General features: G+C 39.6%; 1 protein-coding gene across 2 annotated transcripts in view; it reads left to right on the top strand.

The window, feature by feature from the left end:
- Positions 1-10,926: 10,926 nt before the first annotated feature.
- The window catches only part of LOC122809380 (basal cell adhesion molecule-like), a 388,726-nt gene continuing 379,593 nt past the window's right edge, over positions 10,927-20,059 (top strand). For both annotated transcript variants that reach the window (XM_044080832.1, XM_044080831.1), the window contains exon 1: positions 10,927-11,079. In XM_044080832.1, coding sequence (XP_043936767.1) covers positions 11,019-11,079 — 61 coding nt within the window. In that variant the 5' untranslated portion in view covers positions 10,927-11,018. The remainder of the gene's footprint in view (positions 11,080-20,059) is intronic.

Here is a 20,059-nt window from a genome sequence, read left to right as displayed (position 1 = left end):
TACTATGAGGAAAAAAAAAAAAAAAAAAATTATGACTATGTATTATTTAGACTACGTTATGATATTATAAATTGCGTATTGCAATTATTTGTTTTGTTTTGCTATGTGTATTTTTTGTGTATTTTTTGTGTATTCCCTTTACTTGTTATAACCCTTGGAGCTTTTCTCCCCGGGCCTCCACTGAAAATGGACATATATCCAGCTGGACTAGCCCGGTCAACAAATGTAAAATAAAATAAATAAAATAAATAAATAAATAAATAAATGAGGTCATGATTCCCTTACAGTCAGCATTGATTAAGCCAGTTTGAGTACAACTCCCCCTTCAGTACATATATCACTAGGCATATCAAACAACTAGAAAGACCCAGGAAGTTCCTCAATAAGAAAATCACATGTATGAAAACCCTGAGCTACCAATCGAGGCTGGATGTACTGTCCCTCTTTTCAGTATCTGAAATATTCTTGATGGGAGATCAGTGTTTTGCCGTCTGCCCAACTAGTTGTCCTGTATCTCTGCAAGTCTAATAGCTCCACAAATACAACAGAGTTATTGGCCTTATATGGATATACCTAAATCTTCACCAGCAGATGAAATAAGATGAGACAGAGTGATAGAATCATCAAACAGTGCTTCTACCTCCACTGGAATAGACTGTAATCACAGGTTAAGCAGTTGGATACACTATCATCCTTCAAATGGAGCCCTGATTGCTGGATACATAAACTAAAAAAAATTAACCTGACTGACAAGCCTAGCCCTCCTGTTGAAATGGCATACAGCCTGAGAGTGGGTATTGGGAGGATGTAAATGGTCACAAGACTCAATTACTTTGAAATTGCTATGAATCCTATATAAGTGTTATGTCTTCTACCATACGTAGATGATACAGTTTGTTCTAGTACATTTTAATTATATGTAATACAAATATGCTTTGTTTTGAAGGGCAGCCATGGTAACGATTTGTATTGGGGGGGTTCAGATTATTAAGTTATTGGCCTTATTTGGAAAAACGTCATATCTTGGCTGAAACACATATGTTTTATTATTTCTAATAGCCTCCATAGGTTTGTAGGTGTATATTGGTTTAATGACCACTGGGGCCTTAATAAGCCTATCCATGCAACGCAAATATAGCCCAAGGGTTATTTAGCCATAGTGGTTATTTTAAGGGGTGTATGTTAGAGCATGATTTAGAGGCTGCTTCTGTCCATCAGCAACATAAGTGTCAGAGCAGGGGTGAGTTTCCAGTTCTCATCCACTGGTTCAGGTTGTGCTTGAATAGGGTTAGGAAAGAGCTCTGCTTCACATGGATGGGAAGCCTATTACAGAGGATGGGAATTCTCTCAGATATATGCCTGCCCCTCCAACATGTCCTATTTAAGTTGCACACAAAGCTTATATCCTTTGATATAGTAGATCTGGTGCTGTTTGTTTTGTGGATATGCATCAGTACAGGACCCATGGATGCCTTTTATGCCAGGCATAAATTGCCTCTCAGAAGTCTGTAGGAATCAGAATACAGAGACAGGGCTCTGAGGTGATTTTTATAGGACATCGTGTTTATGCTCTGTATTCTTTTTTATGTAAAACCTTTGAGGACATTCCAGTTATTGCATGTGCATAGTCAGGTGTAAATAAACACTTGGAGGGGCCTCCAAATTCCAAACCACAGTAGAGGGCAGCTAAAAATGCCACCAAGATTAAAAGCACAATACAAATTTGGCAGTTGGGTGAGAAAAAATTAAAAAATCAAATGCAGTCAAAGAGCAGTTGTAAACTCAAAGCTCTTGTAACTAGTATGTAGGTTAATACCGTAAATAAGAAAACTGTTTTTCAGTTCCTCCCTCTAATTAGCTAGGTCTAAATCCTATTCAATCAATGAGTGCAAAAATAATTTTTCCTAACTGACCCTAGCTAAACAACTTTTATTAAGACTCCAAGAAAATAAATTGCAGTAAAACAAAATTTAAAATACAGTAAACTGTAATATAACAACACCATATCATTACTAGCTATATGTCTCCCATCATGAACTAAGAAAAGTGCACCAACTACCTGGACTTACTGGAATCAGTCTCCATACAGCCCAACACCTTAGTCATGGGTAGTTTCAACTATCCTTCCATCAGCTGGATGACATATGCGAGTGCAAACACAGCCGTCCAGTGGTTCCTAGATTTTGTTAATTCATATGCACTGGACAGATAGTCTGCACCCCCAAAATAGTACTCATCTGCACCCCCACAATAGTACTCATCAACACAGGGAGTCACTGAACTCTCCCTCTGTGTGATACCTTCCCTCGTAAGGCCGGACCATAAAACTGTTTCATTTGAAGTAACTACTGGACTTGACACCTCCACAGGAGCAAAAAACTGAAGAACTTTTCCAAAACTAACTTCAGACTACTAAGAGATTGTATAAAAATGTTTATACCCCCACACTCACCGACAACAATGACTCCTATGCACTGACAGACAACAATGACTCCTATGCACTGACAGACAACAATGACTCTTAAGCAGCTTCACAGACTTGGCTGTACCTGACCGGATAAAAAACAGGCCTTCACGAAAAAACAAGCCACTCTGGTGGACCTCAAGTATGAACAGGTTATATAACAAGAGGAAGAAACTGATGTCTAAGAATAAGAGGGTCTTGACTCAGCAGAGGAAGAATCCCCTCCTCAGCTTGAAGAAGCAAATCAGAAATCTTGTTAAATCCTCTAAAGCAAAGTATGAAGCTAAAATAGCACCCCTAGTTAAGAATAATCATAAGGCATTCTTTAATTACTTCCGAAACCTAAAAGGGAATGCCAGGCTTGGTGCAGAACTGATAATAGATGGTACCACTCATACTCCACCAGAGGAAATCACCAACCTGCTAGGTGGCAGATTTGGTGCAAACTTCACCCCCCCCCGGCCCTACTGGCCATACCCCAGAGCATACCCTACACCAGTCCTCTGCCTAGTCTCTCTAGAGATCAGGCATTATCTGTGCTCTCCAAGGCCAAAAACACATTCTCAATGGGATCAGATAACATTACAGAATGCTTATTAAGCAATCTAGAACAAGACCTAGAAGACCCACTTAGGACTCTGTTTAACCATAGCCTGAGAGCTGGCTTTGTTCCAGCAAAGTGGAGAACAGCAACAGCAATCCCCTTGCACAAAGGGGGCCATCAGCAGGCCCTGGGAACTATAGACCCACAAGTCTAACCAGTCTCATCTGAAAAGCCATGGAAAGAATCATCATGAATCTTATCAACAAGAACACTGGCGACCTTCAAACTCTAGACCCAACCTAATTTGGCTTTGATAAGGATAGATCTTGCTTATTAAACCTGGTGGATTTCTTCAAGAAAGTCACCAAAGCCCTGAATAAAGTTAATACAGTGCATACCACATATCTTGACCTGGTCAAGGGTTTTGACAGAATACCCCAGTCAGGTATCATTGAAAAACTCTCTCAGCGAGGGATTAACCCTTATGTCATTATATAGGTAGCCAACTGGCTCACCAACAGAACACATACTGTCAAAGTTGGTGACTCTACTTCTACCAGTAGACTCGTCATCATTGGCATACCACAAGGTTCTGTGATGGGTCCTTTACTGGTCAGAATCTTCTCAGAATTCCAATCTTTGGCTTACCAAGCTTGCTGATGTCTGCAAATAGGGTGCAATCATTGAGTCCCCCAATGATCTTAACATAAAACAGGAAGGGCTAACAAAGACAAATGACTAGTGCCAAAGCCACATTCTAAAACTAAATGCAAAAAAGGGCATTATTCCCTTGGGCAAAGTAGAATTCCCCACCAACTACAGTATTGACAACACCCCTCCTAAGCTCAAACCCAGTGGTGTGAGAGCTATGAACATAGGTAGATAGCAATCTGAACTTCGACCACTGAGTTTCCTCTGTGGTAAGGAAGGCTTTCTGTGTTGCACACATCATAAGTAAGGCATTGCATCCAGGTCTAACGACTAATAGAGTACAATGCTCCCTTTTGCATGTACCTCATCAGACACATGCAGCAGCTGGATAGACCAGAGAGGTTCTTCACCAAGAAAACACAGGGCCTTCAAACCATGACGTATGTGGCTAGACTAAAAGCCCTGTTACTGTACTCTGTATCGTATAGGCTGCTAAGAGGAAACCTGTGCCTGGTGTACAGGGCAATCTCCGACCCTGCTCTGATGGATATGCTTCACATACACAAATCTAATGGCACAAGAGTCACTCGCTCTAGAGATCTTAACCTAGCCTGTGATATTAACAGAACATGCTGGAGAGAGAAACATGTCTCCCAGAGACTGCCACTCCTCCGGAACAAACTTCCAGTTCACATGAAGCAGAGCTCCTCACTGACCCTATTCAACTGCAACCTGGACAAATGGATGGGCGACTGCAAATTCATCCTGGCGGTGACACCCATGTCCCTCATTGTTATTTTCTTCGTAACAGACTTGTATCAAAGATTTTGTTCTAGTTGTCAGACTTGGCATTGATCAGCATCAAAACATCAATGGTTTTATAAAACCAGAATTAAAAACAATAATTATTCCTCAGAAAAAGTAATATGTCTGAAATTTCAAATGTTAAAACAAAAAGTTCGGCTTTTGTATGCTACAACAGAAGTGTACATGTTTGTGTGTGTCTTGTCTCCTTATCATTGAAGCTATCATGCTGTATAAGGTAGGCCGCTCATGTATCTTGTTTTGAAAATTCTATAATACATAGAAGCAATACAGAAAAGTCAGCATTGCAAACAAAAAATAAATAAAAAGTATAGAGAGAGAGAGAGAGGGAGACAAATGCTCCACTTTAAAACAAAAGTGCAGCTTACCAGTTTTTTTTTTCAAACACTTGCATAATCTATAAAAGCAGAATATCCACTGCACTTGTGACGTCTGTCCTAAAAGGGTCACACATTTCTACATAACTCTTAACTGTCCAGATTTCCTCAGAATGTCCAGATTTTTGCCTCATATTCTTAGTCTGTTATTCTAAAACTGTGTGATTTTCTGGCAAACTACAGATTGATGTCACTAAATAATGACATACATTTGAGTTTCAGACTTTATATTCTTCACAAAATGCAAGCTGACACAAAAACCTTTTATTCTAATAACCTAGCAATATTTAAAATCTGTCCCTATTTTTGCCACCCCCTGGTTATTTAAGGCTTTGTCCATATTTCTTGTGTTAAGAAGTTGAGAGGTATGCATTTCTATACAGAATTGCTATATTTGTCCTTTGTAAATATTGTGGCATAAACATGAAAATCAACATTATTGTTTTAATTGAAAATGCAGTTGCACCTTTGCCTTTGTAGCTAAGAGCAAAATCAAAGTAACTTTCATACGTAATCACCCCAGTCTCATTCCAAGAAACTTTTCAGAGAATATGTCTAACTGTTTACAAGGAAATGGTCTACAGTAAATATTAAACAGACCTCTATCAGAGGAAGGAATGGAAAAGCTTTATAAAATAAAAGTGTTGCACTTTTATTGTAGGCCTTTTCCCATCTGCAGCAACAAAGGTGGAGGGAGGGATCTCATTAAGGAGAAGGTACACTGATGTGTCTTTTTATTTATTTTTAATTCTGGTAGAACAGTGATCCACACAGAACTTTTTCAGAGTTAACCCAGTAGCAGTATCTAGTTAAAGTGACTTGCTACATTAAAATTGTATTTATTTTTTTGTTGTTGTAATGCATTCAGCAAGGCTGCAATGACTCAGAGAAAAAGTGTAATTCTATTTTTTTTTGCAGTTCCCATCGACATTCACAACGTTGACAGCTCAACACCATTTTTGTTTTTTTGCAGGGGCATACCTCCCTGAGACCCCCAACCCCCTACTAATTATATATATATTAGTTTTAAGATTACATGAAGAGTTGTATGAAAGGTTGGACTTAGTGTCGAGAAAAGGACCTATACCGACTGGCTAGACAGAGGGACAGAGCTAGTAAAGATGTGCAGCAGGTAAAGGTGATAAAGGATAATGAGGGAAACATACTCACAAGTAAGGAGAGTGGGTTGAGCAGATGGAAAGAGTACTTTGAGGCATTGATGAATGAAGAGAATGAGAGGGAGAGAAGGTTGGATGATGTACGGATAGTGAATCATGAAGTGCAGTGGATTAGCAAGGACAAAGTAAGGGTAGCTATGAAGAGGATGAAGAATGAAAAGGCTGTTGGTCCAGATGACATACCTGTGGAAGCATGGAGGTGTTTAGGTGAAATGACAGTGGAGTTTTTAACTAGATTGTTTAATGAAATCTTGGAAAGTAAGAGGATGCCTGAGGAATGGAGAAAAAGTGTTTTGGTACCGATTTTTAAGAATAAGGGTGATGTGCAGAGATGTAGTAACTACAGAGGGATTAAATTGATCAGTCACAGCATGAAGTTATGGGAAAGAGTAGTGGAAGCTAGGTTAAGAAAAGAGGTGATGATTAGTGATCAGCAGTATGGTTTCATGCCAGGAAAGAGCACTACAGATGCGATGTTTGCTCTGTGAGTGTTGATGGAGAAGTACAGAGAAGGTCAGAAGGAGATGCATTGTGTCTTTGTGGACTTCGAGAAAGCATATGACAGGGTGCCTAGAGAGGAACTGTGGTATTGTATGAGGAAGTCGGGAGTGTCAGAGAAGTACAGGATATGTATGAGGGTAGTGTGACAGTGGTGAGGCCTGCCGTGGGAGTGACAAGATGCGTTTAAGTTGGAGGTGGGATTACATCAAGGATCGGCTCTGAGCCCTTTCTTATTTGCAATGGTGATGGACAGGTTGACAGACAAGCTCAGACAGGAGTCCCCATGGACTATGATGTTTGCAGATGACATTGTGATCTGTAGTGAGAGTAGGGAACAGGTGGAGGAGACCCTGGAGAGGTGGAGATATGCTCTAGAGAGAAGAGGAATGAAGGTCAGCAGGACTAAGACAGAATATATGTGTGTAAATGAGAGGGAGGATAGAGGAATGGTGAGGATGCAAGGAGTAGAGGTGGCGAAGGTGGATGAGTTTAAATACTTAGGATCAACAGTTCAGAGTAATGGTGAGTGTGGAAGAGAGGTGAAGAAGAGAGCACAGGCAGGATGGAGTGGGTGGAGAAGAGTGTCAGGAGTGATTGTGACAGATGAGTACCAGTAAGAGTGAAAGGGAAGGCCTGCAAGAGGGTAGTGAGACCAGCTATGTTATATGGGTTGGAGACAGTGGCATTGACAAAAAGGCAGGAGTCAGAGATGGGCGTGGCAGAGTTAAAGATGTTAAGATTTGCATTGGGTGTGACAAGGGTGGACAGGATTAGGAATAAGTATATTAGAGGGTCAGCCCAGGTTGGAAGGTTTGGAAACAAAGCCAGAGAAGCAAGATTATGTTGGTTTGGACATGTGCTGAGGAGGGATGCAGAGTATATTGGGAAAAAGATGCTAAGGATGAAGCTGCCAGTTAACCGGAAAAGAGGAAGGCCTAAGATAAGGTTTATGGATGTGGTGAGAGAGGACATGCAGGTGGTTGGTGTGACAGATCAAGATGCAGAGGACAGGAAGAAATGGAAAGAGATGATCCGCTGTGGTGACCCCTAACGGGAGCAGCTGAAATAAAAAGTTTTGAGATTACACAGTTCCTGGGGAGGGTCATGTTCTCCAACCCCAACTACTGTAGATTTTGCAACCAGTTGACTATCTGTTTTGACGACCAAAGTGTGGCGACAAAACAGATGTTGACCTAAGCCATAATCAACTAAATTAAGAGCATATATATATATATATATATATATATATATATATATATATATATGTATAGTGAGAGAGCAAAAGACTGAAAGAGAATGGGTGTGTCCATGCTGAGCCAATGCATGGCGGGGTGCAGGATGACACTTTTTTATTTTGCCGTATAACAAGTTGTCATAGTATTTATTGCTGTATAGATGTTTTGGTTAATATGTCTTGAAAGATGGGTGAGGGAAACAATGATATTTCATTATGGATCCTTCAGAAGCTAAGTTTAAGTAACTTGTGGCAAGTTTTATTGAAGTTTTTGCTTGGGGCAAGAACTGCTGGCACCTTCACATAGTGAGCTACTCTCACACACCTCTGTTATTTTTATAGTGTTATTCACAGGCTGTATAACATTAGGGAAACTGAAACACTGATCTTTTTATGGCTGTAGAAAAAGGAGGGAGACAGGAGAATATATAAACTTTGTGAGTGTGTGTGTGTGTGTGTGTGTGTGTGTGTGTGTGTGTGTGTGTGTGTGTGTGTGTGTGTGTGAGACTCAAAAGGGAATGTGAAAGTACTTTGTCACTAAGAGGGTGGTTGATGCATGTGAAATGACTCACATTAAAGGCGGTGGAATCAGCAACTATGAAATATTTATTTATTTATTTATTTATTTAACATTTGTTTTCTGGGAAAGTCCGAGTTGGAACTAAGCTACTTTTCAGTGGTGGCCCGGGGAGAAACACTCCAGATGCATGTCTTTGTAACATGGGAGGAAACCAGAGTACCCAGAGGAAACCCACACGAATGCAGGGAGGACATGAAGACTCCACACAGAAGACACCCCAGCTGAGAATCGAACTGGAGAATCTCTTCCTGTGAGGTGACAACGCTACAGCTGCACCACTGCACCGTCCATAATTAATAATTTAATTCTTCTTCTTCTTTTGGCTTTTCCCGGTTAGGGGTCGCCACAGCGGATCACCTGTCCGCTCATGATTGGCAGTGGAGTTTTACAGTGTCGAGTTGCCAGCCCGGCGCCCAACCTTCCACAGAAGGCACACACACACACACACACACACACACACACACACACACACACACACACACACACACACACACACACTCACACCTAGGGCCAATTTAGAGTGTCCAATCCACCTGCAGCATGTATTTGGGATGTGGGAGGAAACCGGAGCACCCAGAGGAAACCCACGCGACCACAAGGAGGACATGCAGACTCCGCACAGAAGGAAGCCCAGCTGAGGATCAAAACGGAGAACCTCTTGCTGTGAGGTGACAATGCTAACCACTGCACCACCGTGGCCGCCCATAATTAATAATTTAATAATAATAATAATAATAATAATAATAATAATTTAAGGATGGCATGGCACAGACACATCTGTCTTAGTTAATGGCTGGAATCTGATGAATTATGCTGCACTGCTATCATGTCCATATGCCGGGTGAAAAGCAGACTAGGTGTGTCCAAGAGAGCCTCACATTCCATTATTTTCTATGTTTGTGAGTAAGACATGTCTGCTGAGAGGTGTGCACTTGACTGCTATTGGCTAAGTCAGCTCAGCAGCCACAGGCAGAGATGTCAAGAGTCTGTGTGGAAAATGTATCAAAGTCTTGGAACCTGAAATGTGTACAGATGCACAGCTGTACACATCACTTGAGTATGGAATAACAATATGGAAACCCTATAAGAAAACAAGCATGAATAAACTGGAAAGAGTACAGCGGAAATATACCAAGGGCATCCATGGATGTGAAAATTTAAATTATGAAAGACTAAAATATCTAAACTTGTACAGTGTCTCTTACAGATATCCAAGAGGAGATCTTATTCAGGCATATAGGGCATTTAGTGACGACTACTTCTGGGAATGTTTGGGGTTATCAAAAAGTACTAGAGAATCATCAGACAACCTGTGTAGAAGATTCTATAGGAATGAGAAGTGCACTAATGACAGAGTAGTTGATGCATGGAACAGACTACCAAATTACATTAAAGAAAGCACTAGTTTAGATATTTTTAAGAACAGCCTGGTCATTTATTATGGGAACAAGTGTTTTGGTATTTGGCAAGCTAGAAGGGCATTGATGCCTGTGCTTGGAATATTTCTGTGTATGTCCCTCATATTGATCACTCAAAGATGCTTATCAGAACAAACATGATTACCAAAACATAAGTCAACAAACTGTGTCTTAGTGATCATGTCTAGCAAAAACTCATTGTAAGGTCTGTTTCACTGAAAACTTTTCACTCTTAGGCTATTGTAGGACAAGTTGTTTGCGTACACAGAAGTAATTTCAGAGTTAAGTTAAGCATATTATTTCAGTGAACGAGGGTGGAAATGCAAAGCAACCCACATGTAGAAAGACACATTTTCTTTTCAAACGCATTCGCTGACTGCCATTTTGCATGGGACCAAACTTTGGGAAAATAGCTTCAGCCAATCAAGGCTCATAAAATCATAATGAATGTAAATTATACTGCATGACTGTCTGAATTTTGCAGTCCAGTGATGCATTCTGAACTTACTCAATAATAATGATGCACAAGTTTTTTTTTTTTGGAGGGAGTGTTTATTTATATACAAATATTGTTATCAGTCTACAGACTATTACAAGCCTAGACTATTAGAATGAAACATTGTACCTTGCATATTTGAGATACTGACCTTAACCATTATACCAAATCCTCCCCTATACCGATGTCATTTCTGAATTCAAGAAGTAGGCAGTAACACTTAATCAGTCTGTACAGAAAATCTGTTATCATCCACACAGCACGGTGCTTGTCCCCCTCCCCCCGATTTAACTAATTAATTAAAATAAAAATAATCTGAAGACCACTGGTGGCAGCAGCAGGCTTTTTGGTCAATGTGAAGAATCAGAACATGCTTTGATTTCTTTCTCATCAGTTGAATGCTCACTAAAGACTAAGGGATCTGATATAATTCATTGAGTCCACTATGGCTAGACCGAAAGTCTGCCTTTGTGTAGATAATATTTCAGCTTCTGCTGCCTTTCTAACTTCTTTTAAAAAGCCTTTAGCCCTCAGCCAGAGGATGTTCTGTTTTTTACCCAGCTACTGAAAATGTAATTGCCACTTTCTTCTCTGATAGGCTTGTATTTTAAATACTAGCTATACATATTAATCAAGGAAACTCTCATACTCCTCCCACTCTTGAAAGAGAAACAAAACAGTTGAAACTGTGTTTGTGTTCATACTATCCAGCTGTAAAGAAAGGAAGTGGGAGAAAGTTACGGTGCAGAGATGAAGACGCTCTTTGTTTTGCTTATTTTCACATTGCTGAGTGCCCAACATGTCAGCAGTGGTAAGTTGTTAAATTTAAGCATTACAGTGACAATTTCTTATTCACTGCGACTGGTAAATGTATTGTACTATATTTTGTTGTGTGCTGTGGATTCAAGTTACACAGATTTTCACTTAAACTGTAAGAACTGTGTAAACCTTTCACAGCAATGAGTTTTTATTTAAAGTGCAGCATTACAAGTGTAATGAATATTCTTTCTCACACATGCTGTTATTTTTTTTTCTGATTCTGTCCTTCTACTTCTTAACTGAGATCAGAGCATTTCCTTTAAATGGGGGGTTGCCTTTCGCTTCCACAGTCTTAGGTTACTTTTCTGCTTATAGCATAGACAGTCAATAGTTAACAGTGGTGTGAAACAGGATGGCAGTGTTTGTGCGTGTGCACGCTCTCAGGATGGTAGGTGGAGCACAGCCATGGAAATGCACAATGCAAAGGAATGAGAGAAGATAAAACAAAGTTTTTTTTCCATTGTGTTGGCCAACTAGGAGTGTCATGTTACTTATCGACTGCTTCCCCCTCCCTAGACAAAAGTTTCACAGCTTCCTTGTTTCAGTTGCTTGTTTTTCTGTTTTAATCAGAAAAACAATCACGAAGGTGCTGAATCTTTTGAAATGTAAGATGTTTGGGTTGTGTGCAAAAAAAAAAAAAACTTTTGTGCCACAATTTCCTAACAGTCATGCATTTGCAGATGTTGTGTTCAGGCTATATTATTCACTAAAATTATATCTGATTGCTGCCTGGAAATTTTTATTTTTTAGATGTCAGTAGTACAGAGCAAATTAAATGAAGCCAAGATGTAGAGAGAGTCGCATAATATATTCGTAGTTGTCCTAGAATCTGCCAGTGACAGAGAAAGGAGACATGTAAAGCCTTTTGTCATAGTCACTTGCACTGTGAACCGATTAAGTTGGCAAAATCAAACTTGGTTTCACCATGAGAATTTCTGAATATAACCTAACTCTCACCATAACAGGAAGAACAATGGACGTTGTAAACATGTTATAACCTAGTATGGAGGAGGGGAGACTGATGGCATTTTCTTCACTGTGCAAGTAAACTACTTTCTCAAGATAGTTTGCTGGCTTCTTTCAGGGGCATGTTCTGGACATGTTTTGCACAGGGCCAGATTTTATATTGTTTAGAGCCTTGGCAGATTGTTGTTGTAGCGTAATGAGCAGCTTCTTGCTAGTCTAATGACCTTTACAGTCTTAGGAAGCAGTTTCATTTCTAATTCTTCAAGCTGAGTTTCATCATGCCCACTATTACCAGCTTTTTATTTATACACAGTGCATTGAAAGGTATTAGATATACCCTGCACAGAGCCGAACACTAGGGAAGGATTCAAGAAAAACGTCAACTGTCATGGTGGATAGTTAGGTACAGTAGTTAAGTGGTCAGCATTGCTGCCTCACTGTGCTTGGGTCTCTGGCATGGTTATCAGCTGGGGTATGTTTTGCAAGAAGTTTGCATGTCATTGCCTGCACACAAGTAGGTTTTTGCCAGGGTCTTCAGTTTCCTCCTGCATCCCAAAGTTTTGCAGGTAGGTGAGTTGGAGATATCACCAACTGTACTTACAATTGTGCAACTGTTTTGTGTGTTTGCGTGCACATTTTTTGCAAGCATTCTGATTACTGGCAGTTCTCTCCAGGACTGGAGTCTGCCAGTGCCCATTGTTTGAAAAATCTTAGAATCGGCTGTATATAATGAAACCAGGAAAATACTCTTATTAATTTTACTTGGCCCTGTGTCCACCTGTGTAAAGTAAGCATCATTACCATAACTTAATACCATTTTATCAACTTGTTTTTAATCCATGGTGCACTGATTGTGGAGTTTGTGTATATGACTAGTAAATGTAAAAGTGGCACAGGCCCTACATCAAGGAGTACAGATAAGGGCTAAGTCCCCTTGCAGAACTGCTTTAATCATAATGCTCAGCACCCTTTCATCTGTAGTTACAAAGTGTGAAGCACTTTTTATTTAAAAGTATTTACTTTACAACTGTTAAGTTTATTTGTTTATAAGTAAACCTGGACCATGTTGTCCTGATAATGCCACCATAATTACAGATGTCATGCACTGAGTCTAGTAGAGTCACCAAAATAAATTATGCAAAAAAAAAGGTCTATAGTCATTAAAATAGTGATTTCTTGCATGCAAAGGAGCACAGTGAGTGCTTTTGTGCTTGGTGCTTTGTCACAAAGAACCCCTCCCCCAGAACAATCCAAGCTTATCTCACACTTCAGTCAAGTCTAATTAAATAATTTCATGCCTTAAAGGTCTTGCCTTTCCCAATGTTTAAATGGTGAACTTAGGTGTTTTTATAAATATAGGTGTAACAATGTGCCTCAAAATTTTCACCACATTTTTTACTACTGCCCAACCTGACTTTTATATTGGATATCCCTCTATGTACAAAACTGGACTGATCCCCACACTGTTGCAGTTATTTATTGCTATGTAAATTTCTCCATTTGTCTATTGTAGTGCTCCTTACAGCATGTGTATGTCTTAAATGTGTGAGTATAAAGGCTACTGTCCCATTACAGATATATTTGTGCGAGAAGTAGACTGGTTGGAGTTGGACAAACGTAGAAAGAAAAATGTGATAACATTTTATAAACAGAACAGGTTTCCCTGTGGAGAATGTATTCCAGTTTTAGAGGTATCTGAAAGTGATTGTTCCGCATACTCTTACATTTATGAACTTTTACTGTTAATGAAGTTATTCTGACTATAATGTGAAAATGGTTGTTTATAGAAAATGCTACAATTTCAGCAAAGCATTTTATGTAGGAACGCAACTGCATGATAGGGCAAGCTGTCAGAAAGCAATTTAGATCTTGCACTCTAAAGGTATTGGACAGCATTCTAGAAAGTGATACATAATATAAAAATATTTAGTATGGTAAAAGATGTTAGAATTAAAAGAATATAGATAGCTTGGAATTTAGAATGTTAGCATGTAGCAAGGAATTAATGAGTTAGTCACTATTAAACCAGTGTTGGAATTTAGAATGTTAGCATGTAGCAAGGAATTAATGAGTTGGTCACTATTAAACCAGTGTTTAATCATTAACTGGTTTCACTTAACGTGCCTGAAGTGCTGTGCAAGTTTGGATTTTGCTGGGATTTTTATAGTCTCATGAAGTAATAAATATTAAAACAATATATTGACAGTGCTTTCTGTACATTAAAGGAGTGTTTTTAAGAAATACAAGCAGAGTTTTTAATTTTATGGCCTTTGCTTGAGGGAATAAGCTTTTGGTTCCTTACAATTCTGAAACAGATAAAGTGGGTATTGAAAATGGTTGAATGGCAGGGTGACCTGACCAGTAACCTAGTCGCTCAGATCCTAACCAAGCTTTGTACTGTACCTTAGGTACAATATGTTATGTTTAGTGTTTGTGCAATATTAGAAAGAGGGGAAAGAAAGCTGTTCTGAAAGCCAAGGTGTATTCCTTTGTCATAGTGTTGTGCAGATGGTCTTCATTGTTTATCACATGGTGAGACTGAATTACTAAGAGCATGTAGGCTTTGCTTTTCTGCCCTTGTTCAATGAAATAAAATGCAGATTATGCATTAATTTGTGGTAATGGCCTGAATAAGGAACAATATCTTGACTGAAGAAAAGTTGCAGTTTCAGTGTCACACCATCCCTGGGATACAGACTGCACCATTACTTGGAAGCAGGCAGTTGTAAGGTGAGGAGGCAGTCCAGATACTAACAAAAGTCAGTGTTAACATCTATGTAAGTCATTGAAACAGTTAGGGTGGCTGGAACACCCCCACCATCTCTCATTCACCCAACTAACTACTGTGCACAAAGTAATCTACAGACCCACAGACTGTCCTGCTCTCTCAACTCTACTTGCCAAATACCATTCCAGCAGGCATCTAAGATCTGAAAATCATCTACTTCTAGTAGATATGCCCACCTCACCTGCTGGTTAACTCCCCTACTCCTTCACCGTCGGCAAACTATGGAACTCACTTCCACCTTCTATAAGAAACACAGGCAGCACCACCACCTTCAAACAAATGCTGAAAAATCATCTCAACTCTTCCTGGCTATGTTCCTGCTCTATAACCTAACCTCTTCACTCTCCTTATACGATTACTAAACTCCTGTGTCTTTTGCTACTAGTGACTGATGATACTTTCTCCATATTTATTTTTATCTTCACTTGTTGATAACTGGTACAATAATAATTAATATATCTCTGTTTATACCACTGATTGAATTCTGCTTTACTGTATACTATATATTTTCTGTACATATTACTGTAATCAAACTAGATTCCTGCTTTTAAGTATATATTCTGTTTATGTTACTATATTTACTATCTGTAACACTGTTTCTGCTTCTGTACTAATTAATGTTTATATTTTCTGTAACTTGTTGGAGCGTTTCTCCCCGGGCCTGCACTGAAAATGGGCTCTTTTAGGCCCAGTGGACTTTCCCGGTAAACAAATGTAATAAAATAAATGAATAAAATTACAATGCAATGTCATTATTTAGCATTCTTTGCCCGTGCTCTTGTCTCTGTCAGTACAATCCATGTAAACTTTGATTTACTTAATTTGTGATTGTTGACCAAGAAAGTCAGTCTTAGCTAGCAGCCCCTTTTCAATGGATTCCCTTGGAGAAATAATCCACAATAAAATATAATTACAATTTTACAGTTGATGGGTTATACAGTCATTCTGATAATGAACTTATTTACATGTTAACTGAGTAAAACAATAAAGTGAACAGAGATAAAACGGTCTCTGAGGAGATGTTAACAATAGCGCACAGTAGCTTTTGGACAGTGTACATGTTAATGTGAGAGTCAAAGTAGTAAGAAAATTAGGTGAAGGTACAGCTTTGGTATGAGGAAAATGAGTTCAGGTTTATACAACTTGATACCTTATGCTGGGTGGCATCTAGTGCACCACCTAGTCCCACCTCAAGACTCCCTGTGCTTAAGTCATGCCTCCAAGACTCAGCTGTTTAAACTGCATAGTCAGTAAAGTCATCTACCTGTATGCCCAGTGGGCTTTCCAGTCTATCTGAAACTGGGACCTGCCCATTTGTACTGGTAGGTTTAACTTACTATAGAAGGTGTATTACAGCACTGCTGACATCAGGGCAAGATTTTCCTTGGTTTTCTCCCCTGCCTGTGTGCCCCTATTATCAAACACCTCCCATCTGTTGAGTGTAGTACTGCCAAAATCTCTTTCCTAAAAATAAAGAACATTAAGTCTGCATATATTCCCTGTTCTCCTTAACAGTTGAATTCATGCAAACTCCTCAGCTGCTTGCTGTAGGAATCTCTGTAAAACCCAGAATATGTAGATCCTCTTTTTCAGGTCTGCCACTGTTTTCTTAGGAGCTCTTTTCTGCATGGTCATTCTCTTCTCCATATTACTTGTTAATACACAGACCTCCCCCATGTTGCCCACCCCCATTCCAAATGTACATCAGCTACTACTCCTTCCTCTTCTTCAGTTTCATCCTGCTTCTCCACATCATTACCTCTATGGAGTTCCCCAGTTCAAGGCTGTTCACAAACTTCCTCATCTACCACTCCCGATTCCAAGTGTACGTCATCTACTACTCCTTCCCTTTTCTTTAGTTTCGACCTGCTTCTCCATACCATTACCTCTTTGGAACTCCCCAGTTCAACGATGCTGGAATGTTGGCATTTAGTTCCAAGTTCCTTAGACTTCTGTTTGATTTGTTTTTAAGATTTATTTACAGGGTTTTCTACAGTCTGTGTATCATACAAAACTAGACAAGCTATTTTCAGAGGAAGTTTCAGGAGAACAGTTCCAAAGAATATAACATATGTGCAACAAACAATTAATGTGCCACAATGTACAGCTGTTCTCAACATTCATAGTTTATACCTAAAAATTAATACAGTTACAAGATCTGGAGTGCATGTTAACATTGCACAACCCTGTGAAGCTGTTAAGCCAGTTTGGTAATGATAGAGATCCAGGTAAGTGATACTCGGTACGTCCACACATACGCTGTGTCGTTTATATTTGTTGTAACCTTGCATTGAGTACTAAATGAAATTAGTATTAATGGGGGGTGCAAGACTTGTCGCTAGTCTGGGTCTTGTTGTTGGTGTAGTATATATGGCTGACCTTGATGAACAAGCTGCACCTTGACAAAGTAAGGCCTGAAGAAAGTGCCATAGGGCATGGCTCAAAGTTCAGGACCCAAGAAAGTGCCATAGGGCATGGCTCAAAGTTCAGGACCCCATTGTTGAACTACGGATGTTACACTGTAAGAAGGAAGGTTGTGCACTGATTGCATCATGCTCCTAATGAGGATGCACTCGTACAACTGACAGTGAAATACTTGAAGTACAGATCTGAGTGCTGCTGATAGTTTTCTACCTGATGCTCTTTGAGAAGGGGGACCCAAGAGTATGTGAGAAGGGGACCCAAGAGTATGCAAAAATGCAGAAGGAAATGCATAGCATTACATTTCCCTTGTACTGCAGCTGAAATAGGTCTTGTCTGGATCACTCCATCACCTCAGTTAAACTCAGCACATAAATCATTAAATAAAATGTGTAAGACGTGCACTTTAGAAGAAGGTTCCATTTGGGTTTATTAACATACCTTCTGAGGTAGGATTAGTTTAGGAGAATTCAGAGGCAAAGGGCAGAATCCCCTCAAAGAGCAGCAAGAGGCTTTGTAAGATATTTTTTTTGGGGGGGGGTTAGAAGTAATGGAAGTCAGTATAGTATTGTCGGCAAGGAATTCAGTTTTGAATTTTAGCAGTCAAGACCCAGGGATCAATTGATCTTTATGAAGTCAATGAATGGGGCTATTCTGATTTAAATAAATAAGACCTGTAATTGTTTCATACGATAAGCTGCCTCAAAGAGTAATATTAGACCAAAAGTAATTATTCTTTCCCAAATTGTTCAGATGATTCCAGAAGGTCACAAGAAATAGCCAATGTTGTACTTGCTATTCTTTACACATGGATGAGAGCTGTTTAGAGTGGGAGCAAAGAGCTGTGTGATGGGACAGTCAGCCAAAATTTACAACTCTTTGTGATAAACACCGTCGTCAGCAGCACCAACAACACATTTCTTGGTATAAAGCAGATCTGAATGACATTACCAGATTAGACCAGGAAAGGGTATCAAATATATTTAAAAAATATTTATAAATATTGTATATTTTTTGCAGATGTAGTAAGCTTTGTGTAAACTGTTACCAGTAATGTTATTTCCTGCTTGATTTGCCCTCCTAAGTTGTTTTTGTATTTGAGGTTCAGTTTGTTAGCTGTTATTTTTAAGGAAAAAGAAGCAATATTTTACTAATCTTTTTCAGCAGATCACAAGTCTTTTGATCTGTGCTTGCATCATACATAAGGGAATGTCATAGAGAGACCCTGTCCCACTCAAGTGTCTCCTGCAAGCGCGATCCATAAACTGAGGTTATGGTGAGCTACGTCAAGGGTGGTGCAGTGGTTGTGTGTAGCATTATTGACTCATAACAAATGGTCGTCCAGTTTTGTTCTGATCTGGGGTGTTGTAATGCGAGGAGTTTGAATATCTTCTCTATGCTTTTTCTCTGGGTACTTTGGTTTCCTTTCACATTCCAAAGACACGCAGTAGGTAAATTGATGGGTTATAATTGCCATAGAGATGTGTGTGTTTTGTGTTTTGTGTGTGTGATTTTGGTAGAAAGAACTGATGATCTACTGTTCCCTGTTTGCATATTAAACTGTATGGATAATGTTGACTGTTCATATGGTCATTACAGTGGTTAGATGTGACTCGTCGATATTGGATGGATGCATGCACATCAGAGAAAGCTGCTGTGCAGTCCCTTTTCCAACTTCTCTTATCCTAATTTCTTTCAGAGATTCCCATCCCACAGAACCATGCCAGTGACAAATGGTTGCCACCTAAATTCTTCCCTTCATCTGTGCACCCTAATTAACAACTGCTGCCCTTGATCCCTTATTTTATCTAACTAGTAAGTAGTGATCACTAGATGGCATCAAGAACACCACCATCAATCATCCCAGGCATTCTGGTTGGGTTCAGACTCCTTGTTTCCCACCACTTCCTGTTAAAAGTCCCTGGTATCTCCTCTTTCATCAGCAACTGGTGTCCATGGCCGTCATCTGCTTTGATTAGTGGTGATCACAGGTAAACCTGCCCTGTAATAGCCTGTTAGTGGTTATCTGTCTCCCATCACCTTCCTTGCAGTGAGTTGGGTTCCCCACATATCTTTTTAGCTCTTACTAATGTGTCTTCATGATCAAGCCCTAAAATACCCCCCACCGAATGCATATCCTCTTGCCATCACCCAGTGTGCTAGTGATTGCTCCACTCAGTGACTCCATTTGTTGGCAAACAGTTCAGACTCTTGACCCCATTCTGCTATTCCATGGTCGGTCACCTGAGCTGCATCATACCAGACACCTGCAAATACTACAGTAATGCTGTAGTAATACAGTAATTTCATTGGTGCTGCGCTGAATGTCTAGTTTGGCATACCATGCCAGATACCCACTATAACAGTATCAGGTCTGCCACAAGGTGCCAGATTCACCACTTCAACCAGGCTCTCACCAATAAGTTTTGCCATTTTATGCACTGGCTTGGAATGTTTTTTCCTGACTTCCCGTGTATCCTGGTTCGGATAATAAGGTAAACGATGGTACTTGTGAAGGAACATTGACAGACTGTGTTTTGCAAAGATGCTGTCTACAAAATAATGTTCCACACAGATGTACAAAACATTTTATTGGCATGTACTCTGTAAATGTTAGTGCTTTTGACTTTTGTCCCATCTACCATAATCCCTTGAAATGACTGAACCAGATTATTTATTTTTTTTTGTGGTTCTCTACTCTTAACTGCCAAGTCAAACCAGCAGTACAGTTTACATTTCAATGCAGAACATACTAGAAAGTTTTGTTTGTAGCATGCTTAACAGTTCAGTTTTAACA

This window comes from Protopterus annectens, chromosome 8.part0 (assembly GCF_019279795.1).
Source record: "Protopterus annectens isolate FY-2018-M chromosome 8.part0, PAN1.0, whole genome shotgun sequence".
Taxonomy (NCBI): domain Eukaryota; kingdom Metazoa; phylum Chordata; order Ceratodontiformes; family Protopteridae; genus Protopterus; species Protopterus annectens.
The sequence above is the reverse complement of the archived record's forward strand: the minus strand, read 5'-3'. Positions and strand labels throughout refer to the sequence as shown.